This window comes from Doryrhamphus excisus, linkage group LG6, assembly GCF_037039965.1.
Source record: "Doryrhamphus excisus strain RoL-2023G ecotype Guam linkage group LG6, RoL_Dexc_Guam_v1.1, whole genome shotgun sequence".
NCBI classification, from domain to species: Eukaryota; Metazoa; Chordata; class Actinopteri; order Syngnathiformes; family Syngnathidae; genus Doryrhamphus; species Doryrhamphus excisus.
In genome coordinates, this window is record NC_136362.1 from 15,215,615 (window position 1) to 15,237,412 (window position 21,798).

At 38.5% G+C, this 21,798-nt stretch overlaps 1 protein-coding gene across 5 annotated transcripts in view; it reads left to right on the top strand.

Moving 5' to 3' along the window:
* asic1c (acid-sensing (proton-gated) ion channel 1c) overlaps positions 1-19,827 on the top strand; it is a 67,302-nt gene extending 47,475 nt beyond the window's left edge. Inside the window, exons 1-11 of one of the 5 annotated variants that reach the window (XM_078791527.1) lie at positions 954-1,677; positions 5,556-5,706; positions 8,579-8,706; positions 10,248-10,398; positions 10,473-10,529; positions 11,659-11,812; positions 12,025-12,116; positions 12,367-12,446; positions 13,607-13,678; positions 14,265-14,317; positions 16,375-19,827. In XM_078791527.1, coding sequence (XP_078647653.1) covers positions 1,081-1,677; positions 5,556-5,706; positions 8,579-8,706; positions 10,248-10,398; positions 10,473-10,529; positions 11,659-11,812; positions 12,025-12,116; positions 12,367-12,446; positions 13,607-13,678; positions 14,265-14,317; positions 16,375-16,453 — 1,614 coding nt within the window. In that variant the 5' untranslated portion in view covers positions 954-1,080 and the 3' untranslated portion in view covers positions 16,454-19,827. Of the gene's footprint in view, positions 1-953; positions 1,678-5,555; positions 5,707-6,811; positions 6,940-8,578; positions 8,707-10,247; positions 10,399-10,472; positions 10,530-11,658; positions 11,813-12,024; positions 12,117-12,366; positions 12,447-13,606; positions 13,679-14,264; positions 14,318-16,374 lie in introns of those variants that run through there. The other 4 variants (XM_058067728.2, XM_078791528.1, XM_058067730.2 and 1 more) reach the window with 4 other exon arrangements.
* Positions 19,828-21,798: the final 1,971 nt, after the last annotated feature.

A 21,798-nucleotide genomic window follows, 5' to 3' on the forward strand; every position in this document is an offset into this window, starting at 1 on the left:
ATAATAAAAATGGGCTAAAGTTGCAGTCATAACCGACAACAAGTTGAAGCTCAATTCTGAACCCTGACGTAAATTCCTGTCTTCCATCTGGATTCCGGAATACATTTACAGCGACACGCACGACCAAAAGATTCATTTATGTCTTAAATGGCTTTTTTTTCTCAGATTTACCTCCTGTATTGGGTAATACGAATTTAAAGGTCACGAGATGGGTGTTTTTCATGTTTAGAGGGCTCTAAAAATATGTTTTCACAGTCTGGAACCAATTAATAGCAATAAATGAAGTATTGCTGTACTGCTGGATTCAACTGTGTATTCCTTTTTACCAGGATGCTATAATTGTCTCACAAAAAAAGGTTGAATAGCAACCCACGCCACATTTGCATGCAATGTTGTTTTTGAGGATATCTTGAATATATATAGTAGTATTAGTGCAGTATTGCTGTGATCCTGCTCATTTTGTTTCTTTTACGATATAGATATATTGATCTATGAACAAGTTGCAGTTAATTTAATATCAAAGATGATAAATTTTGCAACAGTTTTATTACCACAGTTATTTAGCCACTGATTGATGCATCCATTTGGAAGTCGGCTGATTCATTACTGGAAGAGAACCTTTTCATCCGCTGGCTCCACCTCATTTTTCCCTTTTCCCGCTATAGAGAGAGTGTGGCGGGTGCAACAAGCTTTCTATTCCTTTCGGCAGTCTGCAAGTCAACACACTTAAAAAGGCAGGAGGGTTGTTGTTTTGCTGGGCACAAAAATTGTATCATCACAATTGGAGGTGGAGCAGCATGTGATTCTTTTCTTTTTAAGTGATTGCTTGTGGGAGTGAAGCCGTCGCTTACATCTGAATTTCTCCATCGATGGACTGGTGATGTGAGGTTGAGCTGATTTCATTGTGTAGACCCATTTTACTCTCACGAAGGTGTCTTTCTGGGAATAGCGACGTGATCAACAAAGGGTCCTGTCATCGCTGCTTGGGAGTTTTTTTTTGCTGGAGGTGTTTCATTGTGCATTGGAGCAGGTTGGGCATCTGCTAATAGAACCATTTTAGGTGGACACGCACCAGAAATTATGCTAAAGGCATCTAGATGTGACAGCAAGGAGATGGAGCACCAGAACATGTCCAAACAATCCCTGAAAGACATCACAGTGGGTTTCATAATGAGGACCAAAGTCCACGGTTTGAAGTTCATCTTCTCTCCGGACAAAACCAAACTGCAGCGTGTGACGTGGACCATGGCCTTCTTTCTTTGCATCGCTCTTCTCCTCACCTGGTCCAGGAACAGAGTCCTCTACCTGATGTCCTACCCTGCTGTCACCAAGATCTACATGGTGTGGGCTCACAACATGTCCTTCCCTGCTGTCACCTTGTGCAATAAAAACGTCTTCCGCACGTCCGGTCTGACCAAGGAAGACCTGTATCACAGCGGCTACTGGATGGACCTGATGTATGCCAACCACACGGTGCTGGAGAGGAGCCTGGCCATCCTGAAGGAGAGCCACAAGCAGGGTCTGCTCAGTCTGCTGGACTTCAGCAACTACACCCGGCCTTCCGGTTACCACGTCAACACCACAGAGATGATGGGTCGCCTCGGGCACCAGCTGGACGACATGCTGCTGGAGTGCAGGTTTCGCGGTGAGACCTGCACCTCCAGGAACTTCAGCACTGTATGTACGGGGAGTACTGTATGTCAAGTGTTTGTCAAGCATGGGCACTGCATGATTGTTGTTTCTGAGGTACATCGTCTAGAACACCGGCCAACCGCCTATAAAAAAATCTACGGCCCATAAGCTAATGTAAAGAAGAACGTTTAAAAGAGTATTTAAAACGACCTCATGTACTTTGACTTGGACTCTCTCGGGGGAGAAGCCTTTTGCAATAAACGATAACGTTCTTTTTTTTTTTTTCTGATATGATAGCAGTGCACGGACCATCAAAGCTAGCAAGCTCAATATGTCTGAGACCTGCAATTATTTCCACATTTCACCTTCATTGTAAATATGCAATTTGCAATGACAGAGTAATGCATCTTCCTTGAATACTTCTATACTTCTTTAATCACACACAAAAATAATGATAAAAAGCAACAGTACAAAGAAAAACTACACGGCTATAACCAGTTTATACTAGTTTCACTGACTGTATTACTCCAGAGTTTCATACTTTGCACTTTACTTTGTTCCTATAGGATTGTTTGTGCCACATACTAATGTGCAGCTTTCCAAATGGTATTGTTGCTGTTGATAGTAAGACATGTTATAATTCATTAGGATTTTTTTAAATGACCATTTTGTTGACCGCATATTGCAGTAAAGCATAATGTGTGCATTACATGCGATTAGTTTGAGAGAAGAGCTGCTGCCAATATTGGTATCGGATGATATCAGTATTGGTACTAAAGTACTAAAGCCAATATCAAGCATCAGACCGCCTGTATTTTTCAGACTTAAAATACCGTCTTACATTTGGACCAATACAGTATTTCCACATGGGGAAAACTCATCATAATAAGTCATTAATAACGGTACTAATGTTTGAAGTGACATTTCAAATTTATTTACAGTCGTGCAAAGTCGTGTAAACATTCTTGTCACACAAGTGTAAAAAGAAGTTAACTCCAGTAAAAAAAAAAATTTAACTTCCAGTATATAGCCTTGTTCTTTTCTTAATATGTTCCCTAACACCCCTTCTTGGTGTTGGTTTGGTCCTTCTGCAGGAGTATTTAGCAGTAGTCTCACAAAAAGCCAAAGACTCAGTCAATCATGACTCAAATTTGTTCTCTGAAGAGAACTGTGGAATAAAATCCATGTCATATCTTCATTGCTGGAGTATTTTGCTCCCAATCTGTAATTATTTCGATGTGCTGCTTCTGTTCCAATCTCCAGTTCATATTTTTGCTTATCAAATTCAAAACATCAGAGGCATCGGGAGAAAAAAAATCTATATCTGAGTTGACTGACAGCGACTGCTACGTAAGTGGATGGCATTTGGAAAAAGCAGCTGGTACGATTTCTATTGAGTATGCCAACGATGTCATTAAAGCATATTGAAAAGGGGGGAAGTGAAATGTAAGAATAAAGTGTGGCTGATTGATTGCATATTTTCTTTCTTTGTGACACTGTTTGCTTTCAGTGAGTGGATTTTAAGCAAATTGGTATATTAAAGCAATAATGAGACTGATCTACCAAAGGCTTGCCCTTGGGGTGCATGGTAATTATCGGGTGATATGAAGGAATTATGATGTTATACCAATAAATCCACTAATATTAAAAATAGCTCAATGGCTAAAATGCTTCAATGGCGGGTGAGCAACTCAAGCACTCCTTTTTCTCTATCCTGTGATGTTAATAGCCTGCCATAACCTCCCTTTGTAACCAATCACTTTCCGAAGAAGACATTTCATGTACCAGTTGTACCAAATGCCGAAACACACATTGAGCACCCAAATAACCTTATCAGCCACTTGAAATGCCAGCACCGCTGCATTTGAAACGTGCAAAAGGTTTGCCAGAGTCCTCCGTGGCATCACACCAGCTGTGCCTGAATAAGGTGCACCTTCTGCCACTCTATACTCCGGTTCTCCCGACCTTCGTAGCGGTACACATGTTGTATTAGAGCATGTGTCCAAATATAGCGCACTTTGCTGGGCCATGGCAGGTGGCTGCCGCTGCTCTATACTCTGGTTCTCCTGATAGTAGTGGTGTGGTGGTAGTAATGTCATGTTTGATTTGGACAAATCCAAATTAGTTTGAGTCCTCCAGGTCTGCACAAACCACCATTCCAAATTTTAAAAGGTATATTTAAAAACAGCGGTTATCAGCTTTGAAAACATCAAGTTATCGGTATTGATTTAAAAAACAATATTGTGCATCTCTAGTATGCATGCATAGAAACACGTGCAAACATCTAACAGCTGATCTAACAGTGGCAATCCATTTTGCATGTCTGCCATAATGAATATGCAGAACATATGCTGATTTTCACAACACACAAAACACTGGGAGGATGAGATGCAAATGTAATCATTTTTCACCCGGAATGTGATTCATCAACCTCAAACCTTGTTTGCCATTGGTGTTTTTGCGTTTTTTATTTAAAAAAAAAAAGGGCTGTCAATCGATTAAAATATTTGACAGTAATTAATCACACGTTGTCCATAGTCACATTTAATCGCAGATAGAAATATGTTATTATCTATAATAAGTTGGGGAAATCTCATTGTGGTAGACGATTTGATGTGCAACTACATAATTACATACTAAAATGTTATGTAAAAGGATATCAGTTTCAGAACTATGTGCCATTTTTTTATTTTTTTATCACTGGTTAGTTGTGCCACTACTATGCCAAGATAGCACTGGTTATGACAATAAAAGCAATACCTGCACTGCTCCAGTCTCTGGCAGGCCATGTAATCCCTGATAAGTCAAACACAGGACAGTAGATACAAATAACTTTGGTCTTGCTACAAGAGCCATCAGCCAGGACTTTGAAGCGAACTTTACCAATTTAAATACTCTTTTATTTCTCAATTTCTCATCAATACTTGTTCCAGCTTGTGGCTACAGAGTTAACGTGCTTCATTCAAACCGCGGTGGGGGGGCCGAGCGTAAAACAGGAGGAGCGCATGTTAATCGCGTGTCAAATAAATTGACGCTGTTGAAGGAAACTTTTGTTAATGCGTCATTAATGTGTTAACTTTGAAAGCCCTAAAATATAGCTTACCTTAGTCCATGTATCTAAATGTGAATAATTTACCACAAAAAGATGCAGTATACACCCTTACTTATTATAGATAAAAACATGTATCTGCAATTATTTATGAGTTATCCGTGGACAAAATTCCATTCACCTTGATTAAACATTTTAATCGATTGACAGCCCTAGTTAAAATGCATCATTATTGATTGCTTCACCAGTCAGTCGATACTTCATTCAGATTCTCAAAATGTATAATCCATCCATAAACCATCAGGCTGCATTCAGTTTGCATTGTAATGAAAAATGACTAGTGAGTTTTAAATGTCAAAATGTAACCACTATGCACACTTGTATGTAAATATTAGTTGAATTGGTGTGCGTGTGTTCCACTCTAAAAGACTTCTGGTTTATCCACTATAAAATGTGAGGCAAGAGCTGGTCACACTTTACTTTTAATCCTGTTGGATTCATTGAAGCAGACACACATTTGGGGAAGAAAGCCTAAAGTGGAAATTACACATCAATCCTTAATGAGTGCTTTTCTACCACGCGTCTCTGGTGTCTCTCACGTCTGTGGAATATCTTTTACAAATCCAATCTAGTTTGTGTGCCTGCCAAGCTTCAGTTCAGACATCTCTTTATTTAATCGCAACAAAATGGTCCTCCTCGTGGGAAACTCTGGGCGAAACTGGCCTGAGATTGATAGCTGCTGCCACTTTAAATCTTGAGTGATATGTAAAACCCGAGCACTGCTTTCTCTGGCGCGATGATCAGCTGCACCATACGGTAATATGTTGACATGTATTAAAAACACTTTTCTTCATTGTCTTTTTCCAAAATACAGATTTATACACGCTATGGAAAATGCTACACTTTCAACTCTGGATTAGACGGCAACCCACTCTTGACCACACTGAAAGGAGGCACGGGGAACGGCCTGGAGATTATGCTGGACATACAGCAGGATGAATACCTACCTGTGTGGGGGGAGACAGGTTTGTGCAATTGTTTTTAACATACCTAATATTGTCAGTTTCCCAAATTTATCATCATGTCCAGGTGTACCTACAACATCCTAACCTCCACATTAAATAATATAAATCAATTCATTCCTGCCAAAATGTAGCATAACGATTGATTAATGATTAATTATATAATTAAATACATTAATAACAGTTACAAATATCAAACTGCTTAACTTTTGACGACACCCAACAGACAGCTTTCAAGAGGATGGTGTTTACAGAGCAACACTGCCCCGATGGTGTTTTATATGTATTGCTGTCATACGAAGTATATAAATAAAGACAAAAAATGCATTAAATAAAACTAAAGTAAAGTAAAATTACTTACCTTTTGGAATATGGAATGATGATGATATATTTGTAATATAGCGGTGCCCCAATTTGGAATTATACACCATACATTAATATGAAGTATGTAAATATGAAGTGAAGATAACTATTTTATAATAAAACTAGAACAGATTAAAACTACTCACCTTTAACGACACCCAACAAACACACAATTTCGAGGGAACTGGAAGGTGTTATATTGTCCCTTAAATTTACAGATATTATCAACATGTAGGTATAATAATGGGGTAATAACCACTGAATAATAAAGCTAAAATATAATAAAACTACTCCATTTTCGGAATATGGAATGATACATAATGTCGTCATAACATAGTGGTACCCTAAGTAGGCTGGGCCCAAATACTATATACCCCAGGGATTGTTGTGGACTAGTCCAAACTGTACCTGGGTATAGTTTGAAGTGTACCTCTGTGTGATGAAACTAACATCAGTATACGTCCGCTGATATTTAATTAATTGCAGTAAAATTAATTTTGGTGTTGTAGCTCAGATTATATTTTGGAAGATCTGGGTTTATTTTAGCTGAGCCAATTTTATACCAAGGGATATACACACAAAATTGACTGTTATCATCAATCTAAGGTGTGATATTGCCTCCCAGCATGGCGTTCCGCAGCATTCAGCATGCCTGCCAATGGACGCAACGGATAAATAAAATTCCATCCCCCAAAGAAAACAAAAATATGTTTTCACACACATTTATGGCGTGCTGTATCCACAGACGAGACCTCCTATGAAGCAGGAATCAAGGTTCAGATCCACAGCCAGGAAGAGCCGCCCTTCATTGACCAGCTGGGATTTGGCGTGGCCCCTGGTTTTCAAACTTTTGTGTCATGTCAGCAGCAACTGGTACTTGAGTGTTCCCGCAGCCCCTCATATCCGACCGCCTTCATCGCAACGTTTTGTGCCACAAAATCCTCGCAAGACAAAGCTTGGAGCAAAATCTGTCAGGAAATGTATAGTTAGCTACTCTCATCCCGTAACGTGGAAGTGGAGTCATAAGGAAGATAATGGTAATGGTTGAGCTTATTTCGAACACGCTTAACAAGTTCCATTGAAGTACATCACATTTACGCAATTTAACATGTCTGAAAAGCAGTAGGAAGAAGCAGAGCTTTTTAGTAGTTACTAAAGTTTCTTTGCTTTTGTGTAGGCTAAAATTTTCCAATAAGGTAAAAAAAGTGTTGGTATTGAATATAAACGCTGCATTGGTCAGAAACAATGTATAGAGATGTGTAGAGAAAGAATATGTGAAGGATGTGTAGTAAACAAAAACCTTAGTTCAATAAATAATATAGTAATATATATAAAATAGTAAACAACAAGCAAAGGAGTAAAAAGCAATGGAAACATTGTACATTGAATGCATAAATACACAGTATATTATACGGATAGGTGTAGATAATACCTTATTGAATAATATCATAATACTAGATCATAAATCTGTGGTTCTCAGCATCCTTTAAACTGCAAAACGGATTCACAGTTTCAACTCTATTTTTAGAGTGAAGAAGACAAAAAAAGAAACGAAAGAGCTCTGTGTGGTCAAAACGTCTTTTCCACAGAAATAAACGAAGCAAAGCCTTTTTTGCGACACTTTAATGAGGACTCATGAAAGTGGTGTTCCTAAAAATAGTGTACTGGCATCAGCGTGCAGGCGAAAGAACACCTCTTGAGATGGTACGAGCATCAGACTGACTTTAATGTCGACGGGGACAATGATGGTCATGTTTTATACGGAGTTTGAACCATCAAACTGCTCATTGTGGCTAATTAACGTCATCGTTCACTGTGCTATTCACTGCTGAAAAATGGTCCTCCACAAATAACAAAGGCGGTCCGTCAGGCGCCGCTTTCTGACAGTACAATTGATGAAGACCAGTTTTATTTGTGTAATGTTCCATCGGATCATTAAAATGCTCACGGTGCTAATCAGTCAATGCGAAGCGAGGACGTCTCGAGATGTAAATGAATAGATTTTGCTCCCGACGATGACTGTCTTGACCAAATCATGACGCATGAAATCCAACTAGCTTTCTTTTGTTTGAGCAGAGTAACATGGGATGACTGAAGCAGACACCTGGACACCACAAAGATGGACACCTTTCTAGTCACGTCACGTTGTCCACCACTGTTGCATAAACTGTTACAGTAGTAATACAGGGTATTACAGTAGATACCCGATACTCACAGGGGCTGTGTGTACCAAAGTGTGTGATTTGTGAGGATACGTTAAACTTACAGTGAATGTTTTGTAGAGTGCAATGAACTGCGGTAGTACATGTTAGTTAGAGGTACTCCATGTGTATAGTACCTCTCAAGGTATAATGCAGGCTGAGTAGAAGACAATATCTGAATGACTTAACAGTACAGGATGTTGCTTTGTTGTTTGAGCGAAATAACAACACGCTGGCTCGCCATCCAGAGGCCTTTTTTTACCTTCTGTTGCCTTCTTCTTCACCGACTTTGTGTTAATGATGTCGTCCAGATGAGACGTCCTATGAGGCCGGCATAAAAGTACAGCTTCATGCTCAGTCAGAGCCTCCTTTCCTCCACGAGCTGGGCTTCGGGGTGTCCCCGGGCTTCCAAACCTTTGTTTCCACCCAAGAGCAGAGGGTAGCGTATGTTTGTCTGGGCTTGCTGCATGCCGCAGTAGCTTGATGCTCGTCATCAGATCTCATATGTCAGCACCCTATGGGGCGGGAAGTCATCATGTCGTTGTGGCAACCGTCTTCTCTTGTCATCCCAGTGTCCTGTTTAATTAATGGACGACGTTTGTGAAGAACATTTCAGCCAATCTAGTGTTACATGTGTTATTTTGTGTGTGTCTTAGCTTTGGTCCACTGCCCCATTAAATGTCTTATGGAGGCACCCGGACATGCTGCTCATTTTGCTTTCCTTGCTTATAATGCTTCTGACATCAGTTTGAGTACTGATTCTCTGTGCTTGGAACTGATGATTGGTAATGAATTCTAATAAAATGTAAAACACTGTAGTTAGCACCAATACTCTCCATTAGCCAAGTAAATATGGTCTGCATCAAAGATTATTTTGCAGATGTTTTGTGAGACTAAATAGATTACATTTCAGATTCTTATTTGCAACTCATAAGTTGACTAATTCTGTATTAACCCAAATATAAGACACTATTTTTCCCTGACAAAAAAGGCAGATCATCTTATATTCGGGTTCTAGAGAAGGGCTAGGCAAGTGACGGATGGCGGGCCTAATTTGGCTGTCCTATCGTATCAATGAGTGTAAACATACTGTGTTACTTGAACTTTAATTTATGACGATGGCTTTATCTCTGATGGTATTATCCGTTTGGTGAGGTACAATGGCCGTATTATCATGGTGCAAAATAAGAACAATAGTCAACGTCGAATTTTCGAAGTTCTTAACTTTCTGTAAATTTGTGGTCCAGAACAATTTAGTTGAATGGCCTTGGCCGCCAGATTTATACATAAAGTGGTGCCAAATGTCTTCTTGCCAAGCAAGTCAGAGCTTTTCTTCCTGTCGCTCACACATGCTGATTTTAGTATAATGGAAAACAGCCGTTGTCCAACTAAGAAATATGTATTTTATTCTAATCTAAACATTTCTTTCCATTGAAACTCTGATTACTGATATTGTTAATATTTTTTATTTGGTCTTAAAAAATAGGAGTCGTATTATGTTCGGGTCAATGGAAGGAATTTCTTACTTACCCCTAAATCTACAAATAGTAATGCTAACGCAAATTGGACGCATTCATTTCCATATTAGGTCTAGAATGTTGGGATTTGTATAATAATGCCTGTTACCACTCGTGTCAAAAGTGTAACCTTCCTGTCCAGTGTTCAGTCTTTCCTAGAATTGGTTCTGTTCAAATGTGGTGTCCAGTCTGATTAGTCTTGGTCTCTATTCCCATGGTACTCTGCTTCCTCCTACCCCAGGTGTAGACCTGCATCCCCAAGTTTTCTGCATGATGTCTGCTTGCTGCTACACATGATTGATAATGTCAGCGTTCTCAGTTTGTTTGTTTTCTTTGTTTTTGGAAACGTGTGTTTTGAGTTTTGTTACCTGTTACCTCCTGCACTGGACTTGAATTATGTTGCTTGTTGGAATGCATTCAACTGATACACAAAGCATTAACCTATGCTTTGTTGCTTTTTCAGCTTCAGTACCTCCCTCCGCCTTGGGGAGACTGCAAGTCTACTCCCATCGACTCTGAGTACTTCTCCACATACAGCATTACGGCTTGCCGCATTGACTGTGAAACCCGCTACCTGCTGGAGAACTGCAACTGCAGAATGGTTCACATGCCCGGTAGGACGTGTGTGCTGTCTTTGTGCCTGTGTATACTTCACTGCTTTATGCATAATAGCTGTTATTTCTGACAGGGACCTCAACTGTGTGCACACCTGAGCAGTACAAAGACTGTGCCGACCCAGCCTTAGGTGAGTACACATTGCATCACATCCGGTTACTGCTAGAACAGATTTCAGCAACTTATAATGAGTTAAGTCTTAAACTGCGCTGAAGCAATGTTGTAAAGTGAAACGGTGACGCATTACATCAGGAAGGGATATTTCCTCATATATTGGCTGAGGGGCTTTTATCTACTCAACTGCAGACATCTTTATTTAAATTTAGACGTGGCCTTTATTTGTTCTTCCTTTATTGTTACCAGCCTCTATGACAGCATAGGTTACTATTTGAGGTGAGCTGTTTATTTGTTTGGGTTGACCAGGGCAGCAAATATTTGAGAAATGTCATCTAAATATATATGGGGCTATATAAATAGACTTGTCTTGACTACAGGGCAGGTCACTATTTGAGGTGAGGTATTTATTTGTTTAGGTTGACAACAGCAGCGAATACTTGAGAAATGTCATATAAATATATATGGGACTGTATAAATAGGCTTGACTACAGGGTAGGTCACTATTTGAGGTGAGGTATTTATTTGTTTAGGTTGACAACAGCAGCAAATATTTGAGAAAAGTCACATAAATATACATGGGACTGTATAAATAAACTTCACTTAACTTGACTACCGGGTAGGCCACTATTTGAGGTGAGGTATTTATTTGTTGAGGTTGACAACGGCAGCGAATAATTGAGAAATGTCATATAAATATATATGGGGCTATACAAATAAACTTGACTTAACTACCGGGTAGGCCACTATTTGAGGTGAGGTATTTATTTGTTTAGGTCGACAACAGCTCCAATTAAGGCACAGCATGTGTTTATTTGCAGCGAATAGTTGTGACTTCAGCAACAGGACACGATTTGAAGTGAGGTGTGTATTAGTAGGGCATCTATTAACGCACAAGCCAATATTTGAGGTGAGGTGTTTATTCATTGATGAGAGCAACGGCATCTATTACAAGAGAGGCCACTATTTGGGGAAATATGCCCACAGCCCCTTTGCCTCCTTTCTCTTCCTCCTCCTTTGGCTTCAGTCATTATTTGCTTTCATGGAAAGTGAACGATGGCAGCAATTTCTCGTTGATGTGAACTCTTTTTAGCCCAGAGCCTTTGCATGTGATCACATGTTTGATGGACTTTGATTATCCACAGACTTTTTGGTAGAGAAAGACAACGATTACTGTGTGTGTCAGACCCCCTGCAACATGACTCGCTATGGCAAGGAGCTGTCCATGGTTAAGATCCCCAGTAAGGCATCTGCTAAATATCTGGCTAAGAAATTCAACAAAACTGAGCAATATATTGGGTGAGTATGATTTAGATTGAGTCCGTTTGGTAGTCACTCAGATACAATAGATTGCTTTTTCTTCTACTGTGTGCATGCATGACCTGAGTCTCCATCGTTCACCTTCAATGTAACAATAATGAAAGATACTATAGTGTGACATTGAACATATCTGGTAAAGGGACTAAAAATGTGGTGGCTGTGCTCTTTTCTTGACTTTCACACTCCCCCAGAGAAAACATATTGGTTTTGGACATCTTCTTCGAAGCTCTGAATTATGAGAAGATCGAGCAGAAGAAAGCCTATGAAATAGCTGGGCTTCTCGGTAAGATCCTCCACCATGTTTGTGAGGTTTTTCCTCTTTGAACCAGCTGCTGAAACACATTTTCATAATCGGATGCTCTTGCAAGGTTGGCCAGGATGGCTTTGATGAAACAAGTTACAGCAGGATGGATGCTTTGGACACATGACTCTAGAGTCTAGACCGTCATGCTGTATTAGAAGTGACAGTTCATGGAGTGATTTCATGCTTCATTGTTGAACCTGTCCATATTCATTCATGTCTCTTCTTCCAGGTGACATTGGAGGTCAAATGGGACTGTTTATAGGAGCCAGTGTGTTAACAATACTGGAGATATTCGACTACCTATATGAGGTAATGTCTGTTACCAAGATCCAACCATGCCCCTGCAAAGACCAATCTTTTTACCTACTACATAAGCTTGTCAGTCATCTAAAAGTGTGTACTAAATTTGGATACAGTGGGTGTTCTTAGAGCACAATGAGTTGTTAAAAGTCAGTCTGATTCATGGGGTTTAATAACAGCGCTATTGTGTATTTGGGCAAAAATAATAGCATGGACAGTAGGTTCTGGACAGTGAATGTGGTTCAATTGCAAAACACTTTTCTAAAAAGCCATAAAACTCTGTAAAACACTAAGGTTTTTAAATGTATTAACCCACTAGTAACCTTAACTTGACCATGTAATAATAAACATCTGTTCAATGAGTGCATGAAGAAAACGTACTCCACCCCTGATCGAAATCTTTTAAGAGTCAAATGACATGCGTGGGTTTTCTCCGGGTACTCCGGTTTCCTCCCACATTCCAAAAACATGCTAGGTTAATTGGTGACTCCAAATTTTCCATAGGTATGAATGTGAGTGTGAATGGTTGTTTGTCTATATGTGCCCTGTGATTGGCTGGCCACCAGTCCAGGGTGTACCCTACCTCACGCCTGAAGACAGCTGGGATAGGCTCAGCATGCCTGTGACCCTCATGAGGATGAAAATGATAAATAAAGTGACAATTGGCCACAATGTCTGCAAAAGCATGCACACAAACTGCTTGTTTTTGTAACCTATAATGTTGCCCCCTATTGGCCATTAGAAATAATGCAGGTTTAGAGGTTGAGCTACATACGTATGTGTTAACCAATGGTGGCCTAGACATTTAGACATTTTATGTGTCAACTTATTGCACCCCTACGTGAGTAATAGTCTCACCTTGGCCGCACAACTGAAAAATCTTTGTCTCTGTCACTGATTGACGCCCCAACTAAAGCACACAATTTGTGTTACAATCTTGTAAAACACCTAAAAAAAACTACACCGAGATGGAGTCTATGTACCACTTGTGGTGCTCCTACTACAGTTTGGGAATCAAATATCAAATTCATTGATACACCTGTGTCGCAAGTGGTAAATCTTATATGTGTATATACGTATATATATATATATATATATATATATATATATAATTATTATTATTATTTTTTTTTATGTTTGATGCTTATCTGCTTTTTCTACCTTTTTAGGTGTTCAAGGACAAAGTTTTGGGTTACTGCATGCGCAAAAAGCGACCACAGCGCTGCCAGAGTGACAACCTGGTAATTATTTCTTATTATTTAACACTGAAATGATATATAATATGTTGAACATACTGTACGTGATTTGGCTTATGGCAAGAACTGTATTTAAGACCCCTGTTTTTTTTTTTTTTAAAATATGAAACAGTTTAGCATTACAGCATCAAACATGCTTTTTTTTTTATACATGGCTATACGGGAAAAAAAAATGCAGAAAAACTACCTGGCCTTAAATCTGACATTGCTTGCATGATGACCTGCTGTGCCTTTAAACGCACCATGCCATGCTGAACGAGTAACTTGCATTGTGTTCTATTTGTTGCATTGTGTCCTGTCCATGTCATCACCTTCTCATCCCCCCCCCCCCCCCCCCCCCAAATCCTCTTCATGTGTCCCATCTCCAGCCACACTAGTTAGGTTAGGCTGTTTCTGTTCGACTTCCATCTTCTTCTGCAACACCAGTAAATGTCTTCCGTCAGTAAATGTCTTCTCTGACCCCCCCCCCCCCCCTTCCCCAGAGGCTTTAGCAGTATTTGCATTGTGGTGTTTTTCTTCTTTTCATCTCAGTCACTCTCACCCATCTTTCTTTTCACGGTGTCTATTCCAGGAGTTTCCAGAGACCCCAAGCAGCCCTGGTGTCACGCCTAATCATGCCCCCAGGTAGCACACCCATTACTAATAGACGCTCCCTCCCGCGCTCTCGCTCTCTGTCATACGTGTGTGTCATTAAGACCATCTCATACATCATCATCATCATCGTCGTCATCATCATTATACTCCCACACCCCACCTGGCTTTTGCTACTAAAAACAGTGTATTTTCTTTTCCAAAAAATGCTGTATTTCACCAATTCAATTTTATTTGTTGCTGTTATTATTCATTTTGACTTTTTTTTGCCAAAGAAATATACAAGCAACCCACTGCTGGTGGTCTGTAATATAAAAAAGTTGGAGATGCCACCCGCTATTAAAAAAAAAAATCTTATTATGTGATTATATGAACCTTCACAATTTTTTATTTCATAGAAATAGGTTATATTTAGTGTTATATAGTGTTTATAGTAATAGTACTAATACAAATTTAAATGTTATATTTGTATTAATTATAAATAATGGTGAGCCCTTAGTGTATTCAGTCATAATAAATCCAAATATTTTCAAAAAAATATTGAAGCATCAAAATAATTGTGTGCTAAAATAAATTGGAACACTCAGACTTTAAAATCCAATACTGAATATTTTTTTCAATTTAAAATACATATTAAAGCTCTGTTTATAGGTTTTCTATAATGTTTAAACAATAAATACATTAATGCTAATATTTTGACATTCAATATATATTTAAAAATTATATATGTGTGTGTGTGTGTTATTGATGTACATATCTGATGTATCTTTGCAATTGGGCAAATAGAAATTGATTCTATAGACAGACTAATACAATACCTTATTGTGATGCCCTGCAGTCAACGTGTGTGTTCCGTGGTCGGGAATCTGTCTGGCTGTGCTAACTTGTTCTCTTTGTTGCCTTTTACGGACGAGTTGAGACGTTTTGATTCTCCAGCGCCACAAAGATGTGACCTTCTTCCCATGAATAATGATGCTTTCTTTAACAGCATAAGCACAGACTCCCTGCCCTCCCGTGAAAAGAGATGACATATTCATTGAATGATTGCATTGTTCCCTGTAGCGCTGATGTCCTTCTTAAAGGCTGGAGCCTAAATAGCATCACTAGCTGCATTACTGTGTGATGTTATCACAGGCCGTCATGCGTACCATTTAAAAGGGTGTGCTGGTGTGATTTTCAGCAGCGTAGCAAGGAAATGTTGATGTTTTACATACAGTAGCTAACAATTGAACATATTGTGTCCCATAAAAGTTACAGCAACCATTTTTGTTACAGTGTATTTCCCTCAAGGGACATTCTATAGAAATGATGCATGAATATATGTTAGAGTAGTAGTGGTTGTGAGTATGCTGGAACCTATCCGAACTGACTTTAGGCGAGAGGCGGGGTACACCCTGGACTGGTCGCCAGCCAATCACAGGGCACATAAAGACAAACAACCATTCACACTCACATTCATACCTATGGACAATTTGGAATGTGAGAAAATCGACTTTTGTCTAAAGTCACTTTGTGGGACAAATATCGGAATATACAGTATATGGTATGTCGATGGCAAAAAACAAATCAATTTTCTATGCCGCTTATCCTCACGAGGGTCGTGGGTATGCTGGAGCCTACCCCAACTGTCTTCAGGCAAGAGGCGGGGTACACCTTGGACTGGTCGCCGGCCAATCACAGGGCACATATAGACAAACAACCAAATATGCAGTTTAGATAATAAGTTGACTCGTATGGTGATAGAAGCTGTACACTGACTACTCTAAAATGGTTGCTGTAATGGTGTATTGTACATAGTGACACATCAGGACTAAGTATGTACTGTTTTCTTTCTTTTCTCTCCTCCTTTCATCCATTTGTCCTCCCCCAATATCATATATTTCTATATTGGTTAATGTCCCTGATGATTAATTCCCTTTCTATTGGTGTCAAATTATGATTTACACATTATACGTCATTTATTTCCTCTTAAATCACCTACATATTACCTTACGTTTCACACACCCATCATCCTCCCTCCTGTCTCGCTATCGGTTGACTCATAACGCCCTCCCCCGACCTCCTTGCCCCTATCCCTGTGTTTTCCACAGAGCACCTGTGACACCCTCCGGAGTCACTCGGACAGTCTCGGATTCACGCCGAACATGTTACCTCGTCACCCGACTCTAGGAAACTTTGAGGAGTTTGCCTGTTGACGGCGTTACTTGACGGTCCATCAAAACTGTGAAATACTGAAAAGAAAAGAAAAAGACACAAGTGTATAGTAGAGTTTATCAACGCCTGAATAGAAATAGAATACTATCATCAGTGGAGGAGAAACACACGACCACACAGAACTCAGGTTTAACTGATCATCATCATCATACACTTTAAGACATTTCCTTTCAACCGTCACTAGTCAGGCCTTGACTTGAAGTGGTACTGCTGCTCGTGTTTCGTCATGACAAAACAATTCAATGTTTTCTGTAGCATCTTCTTCAGAGTGTTTATCAACAGTTGCCTTTTAGCTTCAACGATGCTTGAGAAAACTGTGATTATACCCGCCGGAGGTATTGACAATGCTTATACAGCTTAAAAAAAGTTTCTTTGCCTTTCTTAATGTCAATTTCAACAATGTGTCTTATGTTGATCGGTGCCAAGGAGTGTTAGGGCCACACTGGAAAAATAAAGAGTTGCAAATTCACAGGAATAACTTTGTAATGTTATGAGAGTAAAGTGGTATATTTTGGGGAAAAATAATATTATAACATTTTGACAAACGTTCGGTATTGAGAAGAAATGGAACATTTTATATGTAGTGACACTTTTTTGGTAATAATATGATTTTATTCTTGTAAAATCCTCATTATTTTAATATTGCGTCTTTATTTTCTTATAGTATGATTCCCTTTTCTTGTTATATGACTTATTTTATTTTATTTATTATTTTCTGTTATTGTAATTGTATGACTTGTGACTTTTATAAAATTATGTCTCGTCTTCGAAAATATTTTCCTGTAATACTACTTCTTTGTTTTCACACAATTGTTTTAGGAACACTACCATGTTTTTCTTTGTATTACATGACTTTATTACATTGTTATTCCCATAAGATTACAATTTTGGGGGTTAGAATTGTGTGGGTTTTTTCATTAAAAAAATCTTGGAATATTTATCAGCAAGATCATAACTATTACGACTTAGTTTTCATACATAATTGTTTTTGTAAAAAATAGTTTTTTTCTTGTATAACATGATTTGTTTCATTGCTTATAGTGAAAAAAAATTACAAACTTTTTTCTTGTAATATTTGTAATATATTTTCTTGTAATATATTTCTTGTAATATTGTAACTTTTTCTTCTTTTTTAAACTGACTTTTCTTAAAATTACCATTTCTTTTCATATAATATCCCAACTCTATTTCCATCCCTTTCTTTTAACTTTATTCTGTGCAAAGCACCTTTTTTCCTCATACAATTACAACATTATGACTTTTCCCCTCGTACTACAGCGACTATTTTCCTGTGTTAGGACATTTGGGAAAAAAATACAGCTCTAAAGCCTCAAAAGCTCTAAAATGATGCCATTGATAATATTATTCTGATAATGTCCCAACTTTACTGTGGTAAAAGTGTGTATTTTTCCTTTGAGTGTGATTGTAAGACTCCTTGGCATACAGTATACAGTACAGTACTACTCCATCAGCACAATGAGACGTGATAGTAATCTATTGTCTATAAACGGCTTGTTGGGGATATTTCTAAAGTGGACTTTGTATATAAAGTAAGCACCATCGAAAAGCCATGACCAAATTGTCTCATCTATGTCTTGCCCTATAGCTCTAGAGAGAGTGTTTCTATGTACGTCTTTTAACTAGAAGGAATGTGAACTTTGACTGTAGACCGTAAGTGTCTTGACTGATAATCACTCTATTACGTACAACAAGACACACAGCATCACAACATATTTGTCATTTACAACACAGGCATTGTACAATTCCACCGCTGTATCCTCTTGTTATTCTTCTTCTACTAAATATTCCAGAATATGTAAAAAATAGTCACAAATAACACTTTGTGATGTAACGATGATCAAGTATAATAAAGTCGATATTTACCCATCTTATTCAACAATGTACAAATGTTCTTATATTCTTGTTGTACTATTTTAAATCATGGTTTTCAAGTATAAAAGGTGTTAAAAGATGTAACTTCACTATTCTGTGACATAAAGCACAAACCCTCAGAAATTAGCCATCACTAAACTAGTGTTAACATGTTATATTCATTTTTATTTTCATTTTTTTAAAGCTTTAGGCCATGACTGACACATTATATAGTATACACAGTGGTGCGTTTGCCCTCTTCTTTTTCTTCTTATGTATGTTTGTCACATTGAAAGGGGACCTATTATGCTCATTTTTTTGGCCCTTTGTATTATACAGAGTTGTGGACTCCTACAGAGCAGCTCCACACAATAACCTGCACAGAAAGCTTTCTAGTTCTTCCAGAATATGTACCTATTCAACTGTATTTCTTTGGATTTCGTGGTTCCTGTAAAAACGGTCTGTGTTTAATTTACTCCACTCACGGCCACGGCCACTCTGCTGTGGTTGGTCACACTCGCCGCTCGATGTGAATGGTATAGGAGCTAATAGTAAACAGCAATGTATATTTTTCAAATGTCAGCTATTAATATATGTTGGATCCCGAATCTGATCCGGAAGTAGAGACTGGACAGTCCAAAGTTTCTCAAGAAAAGAGGTTACTTCAAGACGTCTCTCAATGGTAAGTAGCTTTAGCATTTTAGCATTAGGGTTTCTACAGCATCGCTAAGTAATTGTGGTGAAAAACGGCCCACTCCCTGTATGCGAGTGCTTTTTCTCTTTTTCTCCATGACTTACAGAAAATAAACAGTTAGGACACTAATGAATTGTTACTTACTGCTTGCTCTTCTGACTCTTCCATGTGAACAAGTAACGTTGGAAAGTGTGTCGGCTAGTCCAGCATACTAGTCCATGTTCACAAAACAATCAGGAACTCCCGTACGAGGCATTGCTAGCAAGTTAACTGAGGAGCAGAGCACAGAGAGCTTTGCTGGCTTACGGCCATGCCCATATAAGGAAGTCCACCCCTCTGTGACATCACAAAGGGGCAGTTTTACCACGCCTTTTTGAAAGCAAGCGTTTTTAGCCATCGCAAACTTCTAGCAGAATATTTGAATCAGACTTCAATTGTGAAAAGCAATATGGAGTTATGTTCAAGGACACCCCGTAAGATAGGTTCAGTGAATTATCTGGGATTTCCAAGCATACTCAAACACAGAATTGTTTTTACTTCAGTAATAAGACTTACAAAGTGAGTGATAATAGCATTCACTTATTTTCTTTGCACCTCCATAATAGAGACACCGTTGTGATGTTCGGAGTGTCAATGAATGCATCTCACGGTCTCCAATAGTGACAATGTGCGAAGTCGAATGGATCAGAGATGTGTTTGTTTGGAGTTGGAGGCAAATACTGTATATGGTGATGGAATTGCACTGCTGTTTATGTGTTCAGGTCACAATAAAGTTATAAAACAGCGTCACTCTGTGTGACTCTGTCGAGATACACTGTACCGCCCTCTGTTGTCAAAACAGAGCCGAGGTTGGCCATGATGAGTATGTGTTTATTGAGCTTAAAACATTGAACGTAATTAATGAAGTCGTCGCCGTAAACACGCTGCTGATGACAGCCCTAATGCATACATAAATATATACATTTCATTTTTTTATCAGATTAATCACACTTGTCATATTAACTCAATCACTGCCAAAGACGTCTATTCAAAAAGTAACCTAGAATGGCAAATATATCTATCCACGTCTTGTTTTTTTCCGCAGGAGCTACACATCCAAATCTTATGCACATTGTGTGTGAATTTCAGACTTTTCGGCAATGTATTTCTGTCCGAGTAGGGGGCGACAGTTGTTTTCCTCCGATGAGCAGCAACATGTTGGCTCTGAAGAAGACAGAAGTTGCTGAAATGCGCGCTGATAGAGGGAAGTGGCGACGAATCCAGCAGAGAAAATACAAAAATACAGGCAGTTTAAAGCTGAAATTAAAAATAACGTTTGTTTTTTTTTCATTGTGACATTCCCTAACTGTTTCCCCAAATAAGGAAGCTTTGTGTAATTCAGGAAGAACCAAATGAGAAAATGCGTTTATGTCCACTTTACTCAACACTGAATCTTATTGGCTGAAATGTACAGAAACAAAAACATTAGTGAGAACAATAACTGTCCCAGCCTCTTCCAACAGAAGCAAATGTGCTAACAAAAAGTGGGGGGGAAAAAAAATTAAAAACAGAAGCTGTATCAATGAACTCTACAGCAGTTTTTTTTGTCTGAAACTTCACAGAAATACTGAGTAAACATGTTTTTGTTGTTTTTTCATAACTTAATCCACACACATCAACACAGAGCTTGCTAACAGTAGCATGAAAGATGCTTCACATTCCAGCAATTATTAATTATAATAAATACATGCAACCATTTCTGCTACAAAAAAAAAGAACTGGAAGATAGCTGCGGCGATTACATAGGCCTTCATGGGAGAAGTGCTGTAACAATCTATTGGAAAACCAAGACAATCAAATGAAAGATGTCCCATTTCTTATCCAAGTATTACAAATAAAAAATCACTATGAATGGTCCACTGATGAGTAAAATTATAATATTGGCCCATTAATTGAAAACCAGCTGCAACAATCTCAAGTGTTGAAATCTCTTCACATCGGAATGACCCAATGTCAGTTAAAAAGTGTGCAAATACAAATATAAAGAAGGGGGGAAATGATCAAATAAATTAGCTTCTTGTGCTATTATTATCATAACTATACAGTATTCCACACAGGCTGGCAATCAGGACAAAATACAGGTTGGTTTGCAGAAGGTTATTGCTATTCTAGAGACATTGTTCAAACAATATGTATTTGTAGTATTTTGTTTTTGTGTTTTGTTTTCCTCCCATAAGCAGAATGCTGTTTTTGGTTAAACTGGAGCTGTTTTCCGATGACTATCTATTGATGGCAAAGTGCGGGCAGTCTACCACCAGTAAGTATTAATTATAACAATCCTTAAATGTGCATTTTTAAAAAAACTAATACAAGTATATCATTCTGTGCAACACACACATGCACACACACCCTCCAATAGAACTCAGTTCAATTGATTTTATCAGCATGAACTGAATGACATAATACTCAGCTTCATGCTGCGTTTCAACCATGTGACCTTTAGGCTGTCTGTCACTTCCTGTGATTGAATGGGGGTCAAAATCAGTATGTTTGTACAATATTTAGCAGATTAATGTGAATAATTGTTGAAATTATTTGCTCCCAATAGTGTGCATGGTGTGTTGCATGAAACCATGAAATCATTGAAAACCAGACAATCAAACAGGAAGCTTAACAGGTCTATCTGCGTTCTTACACCAAATCTGTCCGCAAGAATACATTCGTTATGTGTCTTTCATTGTTTGGCTCAACTGTT